The following is a 16,041-nucleotide window of genomic DNA, read 5'->3' as shown; positions in this document are numbered from 1 at the left end:
AGTGGGAAGTTACATGCGGTGAATCTATTTCGTTGAATTAAACATACATTATACATGGTTGTTGAACGAGATCGTGATACCGCGATGATATGTATTAATATTCACATCGACGTATATTAATCCCATAATTAATAAAATATTCTACAAGATAGTCTGCCGGCATACATTATCGCTTAACGATGTAATGAACGGATGTCATTAATCCCACTAACATTTAACACGCAGCTATCGGAGCGTTAAATTGTTAACCAGCGCGAAAGGCGTACAAATGGATGAAAATCTATCGCGCGCGCGACGTCGACATAAATCGCGAGTAAATCAAACTTCATTCCTCTCTTCGACAATACGCCTCGTTTCGACGCGATTACGCAAAACACGCCCATCGTGTTTTTGTCAGTAAAATAGTACAGATTACACATTCGTGTGTGCGAGTACATGGGTTTTTGCAAAAAAAAAAGAAAAAAGAAGTTACAATAAACGGTGCAACAATGGAATGGAACAACATGGAGCGACCCCATCGGTCGAAATGGACGACTCGATTTGACTCCGCGTCGCGTGTGGCCGCGACTCATAAATACGGGTCCATTGTTTCCCGTCGAAATGTTCCGTGCGCTTCCTTTAATTGATTTCCCACGCATCTACCCGTCTGTGTGTCTGTGCCGGCGAACGTAAACCAATATGGGAATTTATCGGCCAGGAGACGCGCGCCGATTGCTGAGCTATGCGGTGCCCTAAACTATTTAAGCGCGCCGCCACTGCACCGACTGGGAATTAGACGTTCCCCAAGCAATCAAACTCTCGCGTACTTCAAATTATCTGGTCACATCATACCGATCATTTTTTTTGCAAAATGACGTTTTCAAACTATCGCGTTACTTAAATGCGGCGAAGTGCAGCGCGAGTAAATTAGGTGGAAAATAAAAGCCTGTCTCTGTGAGATATTTTAATAAAAATATATACTAGTATGGAAAGAACAGTTTTGCTGGAGTATCAAAAAATTTAGCTACCTACAAATCTGAAAATAATTTGATTGGATAAAAATAATTATGTAGAACTTTCAATCCTTCATGTGCGATCTGGATTTTTTTGACACAGAGTTTCACTCAAATTTCTCCGAATAAACGGGATTACTATTAAACTAAAAATAGGGAAATTAGGAAAAAGTCAGGGAATTTTGCAAAATTTTCTAAAAAATTGAGATTCTTGATTTAGAAGTTTAATATACATATCTACGTCACACCTACGTAGTTTTGAAATAACCAACCTACTAATTAAAAATACGATCAGTGTTAACAATATTAATAGCAATTTACATTGCTATGTTAAATTGGTCTCAATAAAATATTTAACGATTTCCAAATCAGGACGAATATACATAAAATTTTAAAATATTATTTAAAAAGTCAGGGAAAATTACGATTTGAAAATCAGGGAAAAGTTATGGAATTTTGGGATGAGAAATTTGTGACCTTGATAAAAGAGAGTCCGATTTCTTTTTTTAAGATAATCGAGTAAATTATTTGTTAATGTAATAGAAATGTTGAAAAAAATCCTGAATTTGTTTCAGCACTTTCTTCGAAAGTCTAAAATAATAAAATAGCTTAGTTAAAATAGTTGGTTAAAAAAACCCAGATTGTAAAAAGGGAGTAAAAATATGGTTGCAGACAAAGGGTTAATTAAGCGTTGATGGTAATGTTGTAGAAAATTCCAACATCCTAGCAACCACTTTGTCCTACATACTTATTTTAATGGTCCAAACAAAATTATCTTCAGTATATTTAGCTACATTTTTAGATACTTCAGCAAAACCATTTTTTCTATAAACTTTTATCACAACAAGTTTCTGAATTTCAAGATTGCGGAATTTCATAACTGAATATAGTTAGATCGAAATATAAATAAGTATAATGATAGATAATAATCCTTTGTTTACAACAAATAATAAAATAAAGTTTACTCTTGCATTTATGTTAAATAACATTTGATATAAATGATAAGCCAGAAAAAAATATATCACGCTGATATTTCGCTTGCACTTTTTGTACAAGATAGCACTTTATTTCTCGGGAAGTGATTGTAATCGATGAATAGCATTCCTAGAATCTTCTTACATAACTGCGCCCAATTAGGATAATGATTTTGTAGAATCATAGAAGTGCATAGAACGTTTAAATCGTGCGATATCTCTCTTGTCACATTGTGTGATCTCTCAATGTGATTGACACAAATCTGCCGAGAGGTAGCTGCATTAATTGATTTCCTAAGCGAGCCACGCAACGCCGATAACATCTATTATGTCGCGATAATGTAGGGAAAGCGGGCGATTTAAATGATATGTAAACCAATTACCAGTTAACAGTCGAATGTGTAACCGCTGTTGATTTCTCCGCGTGTTCGCACGCGTGTGTGCATGTTTATCAGTAAAAGAGATTTTGATCGCGCTGTTTTGCGGTTGTTACGGATGAACGCTATTATTATGGAACTCGATATTATCGTTTACAACATGTTTCCTATTGCTCTCCCTCTCTCCCTCCCTCCCCCCTCTCTCTCTCTTTCACGCTATGTAAATACGATATTCACGTTTCCTTTTCATTCCCCAAAATATGTTGAATAACACATTCAAACATTCGTTATAAAAAAACTTGTCAAAAAAACTATAATTATCGTATTTAAAAAAATATTTTTTTGTTGAGAGAGAGAGAGAGAGAGAAAGAGAGAAAATTTTGTTTTTTCTTAACCTTCTGTCTGTAATCATATTTTTATTCCTTCCGTTTATAATTTGAATCTTTTTTGTCTAACTCAAATTTTTTTATTGTTCTTAATGCTTAAAAAAAAATTAGGCTTGATTTCCAGTATATTACTAAATAATTTTTTAACTTAAATGTTAAAATCTTTATTTAAAAAATTGAAATTTGAGCAAAAATGGGTGAAATTTGAGAGTGAAATTGCGTTTGTTCTAAAAAAAAATCTGAACTGTAGACTAAAGGTTGTTAATATATGCAAGAGTCATTTGCTATTTAGTAATTTAGATTATTAAAGTTCTGCATATATAATTATATTTATAATTTTATGTATATATATATATATATAAATTCAGTAAGCCAAAAAATATCTTTTTTTAAAACTTTCTCTAAAATCGAATATCATTTAGAGATAAATATATTTTTAATGTTTATACTTGTGCATTTACAATACGTGTGAGATGTCAGGTGTTTTTTCATTTGCAACTGTTGCACGATTGCGTGAAGATATGTGAGAAAGATTTTATCAACTACGATAGCTTAACGTAAATGTCAATATATTAAGTAAATATTAAAGACGCGATTATTATCTTTGACAAGTGACAGTTGGTAGTTTATCGACCTGTTATTTCATGTGATTCATATTGACGATATATTGTAATTGTTACGAAATGAAAAGCGGCCGCGGGCGAGAAGAGGTGTGGATTTATGATTTATATTCCAGCTCTAAAATTTGTTATTTGATTGATGATACGCGTGCAATCCGTGTGTAAAGATTCGCATCTAGAGGATAATTTCGATACTTTGATACGCTGATACGGATAATGTTAGGATGATAAAGTCACAGGATCGAAGGAAAGGAGGAGCGCGATGGAATCGCAGTCGATTCCTTCGAACGAAATCTTGCTGTCGCGACGAATTTCTCCGTGGCGAGGTATTTCATGGTAAAGGTTAACCCAGTTAAACTCTAGCTTAGAAACGATCCAATTACGAGGAACCTATAATCAGGCGTATAATCGCATTACGGACGATCACTGCGATCCAACGCGTTGTGCAGATCGGTCACGAACCGTTGCGTAATCGTCGCTCATCTAAACGTCTTGTCGAGCATCTCTCTAATCCCTGCAAGAAATCGGTTACACGCGTTGACGGGCGGCTCGACGGGCATCAATTACTCTGCTTAGGCCCCTCTGAGATAACATCATCGATGTTATCGAACGAGGGGAGACAACGATTGCTAAAAATAGATTAGAACAGAGTTTATTGTATGTTTTTGAATGAAAACGATCATTTGGAACGCTATAAGAATAGAAAAGTACATAAATAAAAAATGATTTAGGATGATAGAGTAAATAATAAGGATAGTATATATAGGATAATATATTCAATTTTAAATTACTAGGGAAAGGAACATATATATATATATATATATATTTGTGAAAAATTAATTGTAAAATTAATGATTAATAATATTTATTGAAATAACAGTTTTTTAAAGATATTTTATAACACATTGCAATTAAAGGAAAGAGAAACTCAGAATGCTAGAGTAAAGAAAGTAGATAGATTTCACTTTCAAGCAATCGGGGAAAGAAATCGTTGCAACAAAAAATTTATTACAAAATTAATGATTGATAATATTTATTCTAATAACAATTTTTCAAAGACATTTTATAATATATTGCAATTAAAGAAAAAGAAAGTTAGAATGATCGAGCAAATAATAAAGAAAGCAGATAGATTTCACTTTCGAGTAGCTAGGAAAAGAAATCATTGCAGCAAGAAATCTGTATAGAGTTGATTGATAATATTTATAAAAATATATAATATTTATATATTAAATAACAGTTTTTCAAAGACATTTTATAACACATTGCAATTAAAGAAAAAGAAACTCAGAATGATAGGGCAAATAATAGGGAAAGCAGATTTTGATGTAATCAGGGAAAACAATCATTGCGATAAAGAATCAACTATAATACTCATGATTGATAATATTTATTTAAATAATAGCCTTTTAACATTTTATATCGTTGCGATTAAAGAAAACGGTAACGCTCTAATTACGATAAAAGTATATGGAATATTAGATACGATAATCGTGCATGGCAAAATGCCAATGTTATTATTCAGTACTTCACGGTGCTTCTTTTGCTATTTCTCACGCTATATCTCGGCAATATCGAGGATAAACGACGGCCGTGCGCCGAAAAAACATTATCGTCATTATTCCGCTTATTATACGCGTATTACATCATAGTAGGACGGCATTACGGAGGTACACCTACCCGTAACCGGCGCGTATGATCGGCGCGGTGCGGCGTCGGCGTCGTCGGCGTCGTCGTCGTCGGCGCGACCGATACGTCGATATCGGCGCGGCGCGGCGCGATTACAGGTCGCGTAGTGGCGATAGTCGCGTGTCGACGCTACTGCTAATAATACTCTCGCCGTTTACTCTCGTCGTGGGCAGGTCTGCGGTGGTACTACTACTACTACCACCACTATCGTTCGTACTACAGAACTGCCGTGCGACCAATACGACGAGAGTTGGTTGCTGCCGCCGTCGCCGCCGCTCTCATTCTCTCGTCGGCACGTTGTAGCTACGCCGTTTACCACCGCGAAGCTTCGACCGGCTTCGAAGAGCGAGCAGGATGTAGGACACGACAGGTCCGCCGGAGGAAGAGAGATGGAGAGGAGGTCAGTTGAGAGAGAGAAAGAGAGAAATAGAGGCACTGGGAGGCACATAGAAGATACGCTGACGTTCTTTTTCGGTTCTTTCTCTTTCTCCTGACGCTGATTTTTTTTTCCAATCCAATGTAATTTCACTCGTCTCGGTTTTATCATCTCGGCGTATACTTCTGCGTCTGTACTTCTGCATACAGAACGTTTGCGAAATTTGTTAACTTTTTCGGATTTATTGGTTGATTCTAATGAGCCGTGTTTGTGGTAGTTTTTTAATTCCACAATTAATCACACGAGTGGAGTATTATATACTGTACTTTGACATTATTATCTGTTCTATATTGTATTATTGTGCGTAGATTACATTAACATGGCAGTGTTCAACAATTTTTTCTTGTTCTGAGTTCGTGATTTACGAGGAGTTTCAGAATTTATAATCACAGGCAGCTCTTTATTGACTCGAGTTTAGGATTAAATTTTTGGTCTTACAAAACTTATGCATCTCTTTTTTTACTACTCTGTAAGGAGTTTCTGTGTTTCATTCGTTATACTTTTCGGTAGTCTTCTACTCTCATTTGGACAGCTCGTTTGCTAAATTACTCCGGACTCATCGAAGAAACGAAGAAGGGTGGCAGAGGGTTGAAAGAGACGCTGCAGAGAGACGAGCCGATACCTAATCCTCCCTTGGTTAGCCCACTCTCGGCCCACTCTCGGCAGGAAATCAATAGAGAGGGACTTTCGCGTCTCCCTTCCTCTCTCTGTTCCATTCCCTTCCCTGCCCTTCTCTCTTTAACGTCCCGCTATTCCCACTTTTCTTCCCGAGTTAGTCACAACTACACAAAGGATCCGAGAGAGAAAGAAAGAGAGGAATAGATAGATGCGTCCGGCTGTTTCCATCATCGTGAAGTTTCTTTAGGATTCCTTAGGATTTAAATCTCACAGACTCTTTACTTCCTGATTTGTTGATTATTGTCAGCAGCATCAAGATATTTGCCTGCTTAAATTATATATGTAGGAGATGTATAATTAACGCCGAAGATTTATTGATCTATTTTGTATAAATATATAAAGATTATTATTAAATGATCTTTAACCTGTAATCTCACATCTCACAGACTTTACTTCTTGATTTGTCGATTATTGTCAGCAGCATCAAGATATTTGCCTGCTCAAATTATATATGTAGGAGATGTATAATTAACACCGAAGATTTATTGGTCTGTTTTGTATAAATATATATAAAGATTTTATTAAATGATCTTTAACCTGTAACTGGAACGTATAAATCTTGATGACCCTGAGGTACTTTTCTAATTTTTAAATAATGTAATAATTTAGCATAATTTTATGTTGCACAATTTTTCTTATTTTTTTATAAGGTCTGGTCTTTATTCCTGCACTGTCTGAACTGATGCAACCTACGTTGAAGTGAAACAAATATACGTTTGTTCGAAGAGTACAGGAATAAAGAACAGACCTATAGTTTCGTTTTATTCACATATCACAGGCTTATCACAATACTGTAGTTATTCGAGGTTTAAGTGTTGCAATTTTTTATATAGTTGAAAATTTTAAAACTTTTAAAACTAATTATAAAAAACTGTAGTGGAATTCTCCAAGGATCTCATATGTTCTTTTAGCGTCACAAAAAATATGTATGTTACGGGTTAAGTGTGTTATACCTATTAAGTGAAATGAAGTAGGTATTAAATCTCATTTATTTCCTAAAAATCGAGAATTTTATTAATATTTAAAAGCGTTATCGTTGAATTGGTAACGTTTGTGCTTCGTGACTTTGAGTTGCACGAATACGTTTGATCGTTTATGACGATTCATTAATTGCAATTTTCGTCCATTTCACGAAACGGGCATAACTCTAAATAACGGCACGTGTTTCTAGAATTTCCGCTTTCTTGCATCATCGCACATTTCAATATTTGCCGTTCACGTAATAATTAATAACCGATGCGATCGGATGGTATTTGCAGTAAACTGCACAGAAGGGTGGTGCGCCCGGGGATGGATTGCGTGGGAGGGTTGCGGTGTGCACGAGGAAAGTTGTACGTCATCGAGCGTTGGCGCGTCGGTGTGACGTAGCGGAAGTCATGCGTCACTGCTGACGTAGCGATGTCGGAAGAGGAGGAATGTCCGAAAGAGGCCATTGACGAGGACTTGTTGCACGTCCTTTTCTGCATGCGTCGCCGACAAAACCAGCGAGATTACCATTGCGGGCGGATTCTAGTCAAATGTATGAAGTCTGACGTCACGATGGAAAATCACTCATTTTTACATCCATGATCAAATTTTTTACACTCAAAGATAATCTATCGGTGGTGGATACGTCGCTATTTTATTATTCAACGGTGCAAAGTATAAATTTCTGCTTTTTGGAGATAAAAATAGGTACTTTGTTTTTGGCAAAGCCTCGAATTCCTTGTCGCGGTACGGAAAGAATAATTTTGCTGAAGTAAAAATTTAGTTGGTTATAGATCTGAAAATAATTTTGTTGGACATGAAGATTTTGATTTGAAATAATTTTATTTCATTAAAATAAGATGGTCCAAACGAAATTATTTTCAAGTCCGTATCTAAGTTTTTGAATACCTACTTTAGTAAAACCGTTCTTTCCGGAAGTGTTTTTTTTTTTCTGAATAAGAGTTCTGCGTTCCGAACAGATTCTAGTTATTAGAACGCAGTAGTATTTGTTAAATCGTATTCTGAGGTCAACCTGTCGAGGAACGTACGCGATCAAGATTTAGCCTTAATTATTTCCGTATTAGACTATGAATTAACGATTACGATTGATAGTTGCTCTGTTTTATTTCAGCCAATTGCGATGCAGTGAAATTCATCGTAATTGACTGAAATAAAACCTTGCAACCGTCAATCGTAAGCGCAGGAGCACAGACCTGTGTATAACGCATAATGCATAAGCATAAGAAAATTAATCAATCTTTTATTTCATATGGGAAGGAAGGAAATGAAGGACTTTGAATGATTCATTTTCTTATTATTATATGTTATGTGTTATTCAAGACTATATACTCTTGTTTTAATTGTTAACCCGTTTGATACGGGCTTAAGATCGTGACGATTAACGTTTACTTGTTGCACATCCGTTTGCATATCTCTCTGTTTTTGTCTGTCTTTAGGCGACTAGTAGTGAAATAAAAATACTTGGAAATAGAAAATCATGTTAAATATAAAACATAACTCATATCGAGTTACATTTATTTAGACGCACATGTACATACATCGTAGTTAATTATATAAATGTAGTGCAGATTTTAAATGAATTACATCAAAGATGAAGTGTAAATTTTTTTATCTATTTTCTTTGTCTGATTATTTATGTGGTAATGGTAATATATTATATTGCGAAATATTTAACATTACAAAATAATATATATAGTGATATTTGAATATCCTGTTTAAAAAAATATTATATTTTATGTTTTCTCGATTTCCTCGTTAATATGAATTTTAATCGTTTATTCGATTTTGCTGTATTTGGAAGCAATTTGATCTTAACGGAATTATTATGACTTCATATGAAATTGTTACGGCGAGAGATTTTTCCGGTTGCGTCATAGCGCCGCTGCGGATTTTTCACAGATCCCCGCAAAGCTTCAATTCAGTTCAACTCCACTTTGATCAAACAGCTGTATCTACGTTTAATCAAGACGATCCCATTGCACTGGCGGTGATGGGAGGGTATTTCGATTAGGCAAATTGTGTCGGACTGTAAATTAGTAATTTTCCGCTCGATAAGGATATCGTGACGATCATTTGCATAATCCTTTAACATCTTGTTTCATATTTTTGTTTTGTTATCACGACGCGCGATAAGTCGCGGAAAAATTCGGCTGATGTCTATTAAGAATACGGTATAAATTTTCTAAGCAGAATACATGATAAAAATTAGTGGACGTAGAAAAGCAAACAAAATTTTTTTACAATAAATTGACAGATAAGTTCTAGAATATTTTCTGGAAAAAATGTATAATATGTAATATTTTGTGATACAAAATAATTGTCAATATACCAAACATGAATATCTACTCTAAAGACAAAATTTATTAAATATATTAAGATTTATACTCAAGAAAAAATGATAGTCAAATCAAATTAATGGTTCTTGTATTAAATAAATTTACATCTAGTAAATATTTACTTAAAACTATTTAAATAAATATTTATTAAAATGTAGTATTTTTTTCAGTGTACACGCAAAGAATGGCTTTGCTGGAATATCTAAAAATTTAGTTAGATACAGATCTGAAAATAATTTTATTGGACTATCAAAATAATTATGTAAAACTGAAGCGTCATAAGCGATGTTGCGAAAAATTTTAAAAGTAAATTTTAGCCATCTTGAGTTTTAGTCATCTTACTTAAATATAATGCAGCAAAATTATTTTTAGATCTGTATATTGAAAAAAATTTTTGGTTGAGAATAAACGAACCAGAAGATTCTGATCATAGCAATCAGAATTCTGAGTTATTTCAATTAGAATTATAATTGACTCAACCAGAAAATTTTTTTTGTTAATTTTCAATTAAACTATCAATTAATATAATCATATTCTTTTTTTAATGTAGCTAAATTTTTCGTAGTTAACTAAATTTTCACTATTTGTTGATACTTCAGCAAAGTTTTTTTTGTACCTATGTGTTTATAAAACAGCTGCTTCAACTAACAGATTTTTGATATCAAAATTGCCGCATAGCTTTTTTCATGCAAAATTTACTTGATTGTCAAGGCTCTATCTCACTGATGATTAAACAAGTAATATTTGATCTTTTATATCATCGTCTGAAATCGATAACTAAATTATTAATCGTGCGTATAATTGTAACATTGCTGGTGGATTTCAATTGGAGGATTGGTGGAACAGCGGCTGCGATAACGACGACCTCCGACAACTAACGCAATGATAACGACGATCGCGATAAACACAATCGTGCTTGTTATCTGCTCATGACATTTAACGTAATGTAATGCGCCGGTTTGCACAAATCGAACGTGTCTTACCGTATAGATTGAAGCACACTTTAATTTTTCAAGGACAAATTTCTTTAAGTTGATAATATTCCCAATATGCGTGACTAATAAATCGTGAGATCAGGAAAATAACTATGCCATCCATAATCACTGTACATAGAATATAGAAACTGTACGATCGTTATACGTAGATCACACGATTTACTTTTATTTATTTGCTTATTTTTTGAAAATAACCAGACATTTTTTATACATTGTAAAAAAAAATTGTGTGTCAACAGTATTGTTTTAATTGAAAATAATTTTAATTCAGTAACACTATTAATGAAACAAATAAAATTTTATTAAAATAACATAAGAGTATAACGTATTTATATATTAATAGTGTTATGAATTAACGAAATTGTTTTCGATTAAAACAACGCTGTTGATATAACATCATTTTTTTCAGTCTATAGATTATGTGACGTGGGAAGTAGGAAAATGTGAAAAATTTATGTAACGTTAAATGTCTTAATATTACTTTCTAGCATTACTTTCCGCGCAGATCTCGAAACGGTCTATGTAATGCGTTCGACGTTAATAATATCTAACGGCAGCACACCATTCGCGTGTAATTGGCTGTCGCAATTGTCTTATTGATAAAGCGTTGCAGCTAGAATATGAGGTCGCCATATGTCGAGATACAGAACTAAACCGCAAAAGAGACGGTATTTCCTGTTTTCTCGTTCCTCTGCGGTAGCGAGGTATTTCCTGCGCGCTCGCGAAAGTAGGCACATAACATTTCTACCGTTTTTATTCCACGCGAAATACATTTATTACGAGACATAACAGGAGAAACCTAGTTATCATTAATTCGTAATAATATAGTACTGCCAAGTTACTATGTTGTTGTTAAATTAATGTATGATATTAATATTACATAAAAAATGACATGTGGGGAAATTTATTTAACTTAATCGATAAATTCTCAGCGTGTAAAAAGTGATTTATATTTTACGCAAAATATATTATTAAAAGACATAACAGGAGAGACGTATAATTATCATTAATTTATAATAATCTAGTATTGCCAAGTGATTGCCATGTTGTTGATTAATCTAATATATGATATTAATATTAAAAAATCGCGGAAAATATTTTTTAGACTTAATCGATAAATTCTCAGCATGTAAAAAATAATTTATTTTATGTGAAATACGTCATTATAAGAGTTGTGACAGGATGTAATTAGCATTCATTAAAAAAAATCTAGTCGTCAAATGGATGTCGATTAAACCTGTGATATTAATATACGTATCACGGAAAACGTTATATCACGAAAAACGTTAATATCACGAAAAAATTTATTAAATTTAATCGATAAATTCTTAGCATATAAAAACGATGTATTTCGCGCGAAATGCATTATTGAAAGAGAGATGCGATAGGACGCGATTAGCATTCATTCAAAAAATCTAGTATTGTTCGGTGATTGTTGATTAAAATATATGATATTAATATCACATAAGATAATGCAATGTAGAAATTTTTTTAAACTTGATTGATAGATTCTCAACGTATAAAAAATGATTTATTTCATGTAAAATATTATTAAAAGACAACATGAAAGACTTACGTGATTATTATTAATAATTTAATTGCCAAGTGGTTGCTATATTGTTGATTAAACTAATATGTATATGATATTAATATTAAAAAATACAACGTGAAAAATTCATTAATCTTAATTAATAAATTCGAAATGTATTAGATACAAGATTTTTATTACGATAAATTAAGAATACAATCAATCTAATTATTAATCTAATTCAGCCAGGATCTCTTCTTGGCATCTTCTACGCAATGGGATGATTAGAATGCAAAATTGATCAAAGTGCGAAAAGTTTTCCCTCGTGTAACTTCGGTTACGTTACTGATAAACACGGAAATCGTGTTTACCTTCATCGCAAATGACAACTCGTCCACGTATCGGCTTATAATATATTCCGTCATAGAGAACCGCGGAAATTTTCTAATCTTGTTCTACTTTGCGCGGATGGCAGATCCGTGTGACAAAGTTGTGCGGCTTCCTGTTATCTTTTTGTTTTTGTTTTGCTGCGCCGCAAAACGAGCTTCGCGGCGCGTAGCACGATCGATCCGGTCTATCTTGTCTCTCTTTTTCTCTCCCAACGACCGGAACAGTGCGATCATTGTTCGATAATGGTGTCAGTAGAAAGTTGGAAGGGCTTATAGGTGATCGAATGCCTTGACTAATTATCTAACCGGGCGAGGGTTGGATGAACGCGATAAGCAATTTATGCGTGGGTATAGTAGGTACGTTGATGGACCAAGCGTCTGTCGCAGACGGCCATTATCTCTTGCATTTAACCCTCTCGTACTTGAATTATTCCTAAATGCCAAAGGGAATATCAAAGGAGCTTAGGTACTAATAATACATCTTAGTGTCCGCTCATTAGACACGCAACAAATTGTTGTTCTATGTATATGGAACAATTTTTTGTTTTTTAATTTGAAACGTTATGATTATATTATAACATCATGCTAAATACAGAGGATTTGAATTCAGCATTTCTACGTTGCTTTTTAATGTTTAATAAATTCTCAGGATAATATGTACAATTAACGTTTTTTTTTTAAAGGAAAATTTCGGCATTCTGTATATTTCTGTGACATCAGAAAAAGAGACATAATGGTAGTAAAATTGTATAGACAACAATTAAACAATTTATGTTGCCTCTTTACTTGAAAAGTATTACAATTTAAGCAATTAAATTTTTCGAAAAAGGGGAAGAACTTTTTCAACAGAAAATTATTGACTCAAATAATGTTAACAAAAAGACCATCTACTTTAAGAAACATAACGAAGTATTATTTTTGTCATTTTTGTTTCACAACTCCTAAAAAAATCACCCTTTTTGAGTTGTGATGATTTTAACATCCTAAAATATTATAAAAATTCCGAAATAATTCATCAAAAGTGACATAACTCAAAATATCACCACCAGTAATATGTTTATTTTGATCAGCTAACGTGACTAAATTCAAAATAAAACAATTTCTTCTTCAAACTTTAATCACCAAAACTATCTGAACTTTAAATAATCTCTTTAGAAGATTCTCCTTTTTATTTACAAAAATGATAATTCAGAATGTGTCATTCTTGTGGAAGGTATAATGATTTATGATCTCTTTGAAAACCTTAAGAATGACACAAGTGCTATTTAACGAACGGACTGTGAAATTAAGTTGGTTTACTTTTGATGATTAAGTATACCTAAAACTGATTCATTCATGATAATAACTGAAAAATCACTTTATTGTAGTTTTGTCATTTTTTAAATAAGGCAACGATATTTAGGATTAATGTATATAGTTTAATAAGTTATTTTGCAATTATTGTAGCTATAAAGTAAATAGTTTATTTAATTATGTAACTACATACTCGGCCCCTAAAAGTTTGGAAATACTATATTAAAAGATTCATATTTTTGAGAATATTTTGAATATTCATTTGTTTTTTATAACAATAATTTTTTAATTTAACAATGATTAATTTTTTTAACAGTTATTAAATTTGAAGAACTATTGTTCAAAAAATACATTATGGATATTGGAGTAAGTATAAATCTTAACAATATCAATTTAAACTTTGGCCAGGAATATACATTAATTCTAATATAAAACTTGTCACTGTATAATTGCTATCATATTTTTCTCTGATTGTGTGTAAAAGGAAGAATAATTTTTTCTCTGTCATTACATTATGTCTTCTTCGTCCGAGTATTTTCGGTTAATTTTTACAAGTCGCACGTACGATTATTCATCAAGTGGATCGAACGATCAACAATTGTTCGGGGTTTTAAGGTCACGATTAAACAACGGAAGTAAAGGTCGCGCGGTGCGTCGGAAGCGACGCGGCAGATTGCGCCGTACATAGCTATATAGATATATATCTATATATGTATACGGCTTGTCGCGTCGCGCGTGTATCGTATGGGTGGTAAAACAGCGTCTACGAGGCTGGGCCGCGCATGTCCACCCGTAGATGTCGCCCACGTTGCCAGGTGCGCTCGACCAATGGGCGAGCGCTTACGGCCCCCCGTCCCGCCGTCGATTGGCCGCTCCTGCGGTGGCACGGACAGTGATCGCAATATGGCTTCCGCCAGCGCCAGCGAGTGAGAGTACCTCTGATAAAGGTGACATCGGGTCATGGCGAGGTATTCGGGGACGCAGGTGTCGTCGCGCGCGTTAAAATCGCCGTGCGTCAATCTCACCGTCGTGCGGATTTATATGGTCGCGTAGTTGGTGCTCTGCAAGCAGTTGCAAGTGCGGCAAAACAATCACTCCGTGTGAAGGTAGACGGAGAAAGGAGACTGACGGAGTCGGAGAGACAGAGTTAGAGACAGTGGAGAAAGAGCGAGTGAGACATAGTGAGCGAGTGAGTGAGAGAGAGAGAGAAAGAGAAGGAAGGGGGAGAAAACGCGACGGAAGATCTGCGCGTTCCGCTCCGTTCGAATCGAACGTAATCCTCGACTAATTTCGCGCGGCAAGTGAAACAAGTGACTGTCGCGGCGGATCGTAGCGCAACTTCACGGCGTAGCGCGACGCTGCGCGAGGGGGAACGCGGTGTTCGCGGTTTCTCCGGGCGTCGTGGACAATCCTACGTGTCGATTGTCGCGTGCGAATCGAGCGAGTATCCGAACGAGTAGCGAGAGATTAAAAAAAAAAACAGAAAATAAAGAGAGGACATCGCGAGGAGACTGTGTGTGGTTTTAGCGAGTGTCTTCGGCATCGTGAATCCGATTGTGAGTATTCCGAGTCCGCGGCATCGGGGGACGGCGGCGCGTCACCGGTAGCACTCCGCACTCCGTGTGCGTGCGTGCGTGTGTGCGTGTCGCGTGCGTACAGGTAGTAGAAGTAGGTGCACGTATCGGGCGCAGGGGACGACATTGGAGCGCGGTGGACACACATTGGAGTAAGCGCGGTGCGAGAGCGGTGAATGAGCGGGAAGTTGCGAGCGCACGGTAAAGAGAGAGAGAGAGAAAGCGAGCGTGCCGAGGGACAGAGGAGCGAGACGATATACACGCGGGGTGTATGACGGCGTTTCGGTGCGGCGAGGCGACGTTGCCAGAGTTTTCCCCCCCGTCGCGTACTCCGCTGTTACACGCCACTACTATACGACGGCACGAGGGAGAGGCAGAGGAGGGTGGCGGACACAAGAACGATCACGACGACGAGTACACGGCGATCGCGGTGGTGTGTTAGTGCCGCGGCGTGCGGTTGCTGGTAGTGGTGCGTGGATCGCGTCGCGCCAACGAGAATCTAGACGCGCGCCGATCTCGTCCTCCCCGCGAATCCCCGAGAGCCCCGCGACGAGAGGATATACGCCGCGGATACCATGGAACGACGCCTGACGACGTACGTTCGCAGCGACACGTGACATGCCGAGCCACAAGCCAGCGCAAGCCATGAAGAAGCCGCCACGGTGAGTGGAGACAGAATCCGCTTGATTTGCGTCCTTTTTTTTTCTTTCTTGTCCTTTGCACTCTCCGCTCTCTCGAGCTCCGTTCTTTTTCCTCGAAAGCGGCGAGTGCATCTGCGCGTCGAACG

The 16,041-nt window shown here is 35.8% G+C and overlaps 1 protein-coding gene across 4 annotated transcripts in view; it reads left to right on the top strand.

Annotated features, from left to right (window-relative positions):
• lilli (AF4/FMR2 family member lilliputian) overlaps window positions 1-16,041 on the top strand; it is a 273,330-nt gene that overhangs the window by 39,101 nt on the left and 218,188 nt on the right. Inside the window, exon 1 of one of the 4 annotated variants that reach the window (XM_018511572.1) lies at window positions 14,589-15,916. The exons of the other annotated variants lie outside the window; for them this stretch is intronic. Coding sequence (XP_018367074.1) covers window positions 15,873-15,916 — 44 coding nt within the window. The 5' untranslated portion in view covers window positions 14,589-15,872. Of the gene's footprint in view, window positions 1-14,588; window positions 15,917-16,041 lie in introns of those variants that run through there. 4 annotated transcript variants of the gene reach the window in all.

Source organism: Trachymyrmex cornetzi, unplaced genomic scaffold (genome assembly GCF_001594075.2).
Source record: "Trachymyrmex cornetzi isolate Tcor2-1 unplaced genomic scaffold, Tcor1.1 scaffold380, whole genome shotgun sequence".
Lineage (NCBI taxonomy): Eukaryota > Metazoa > Arthropoda > Insecta > Hymenoptera > Formicidae > Trachymyrmex > Trachymyrmex cornetzi.
This window is presented reverse-complemented; position numbering and strand designations above follow the sequence as displayed.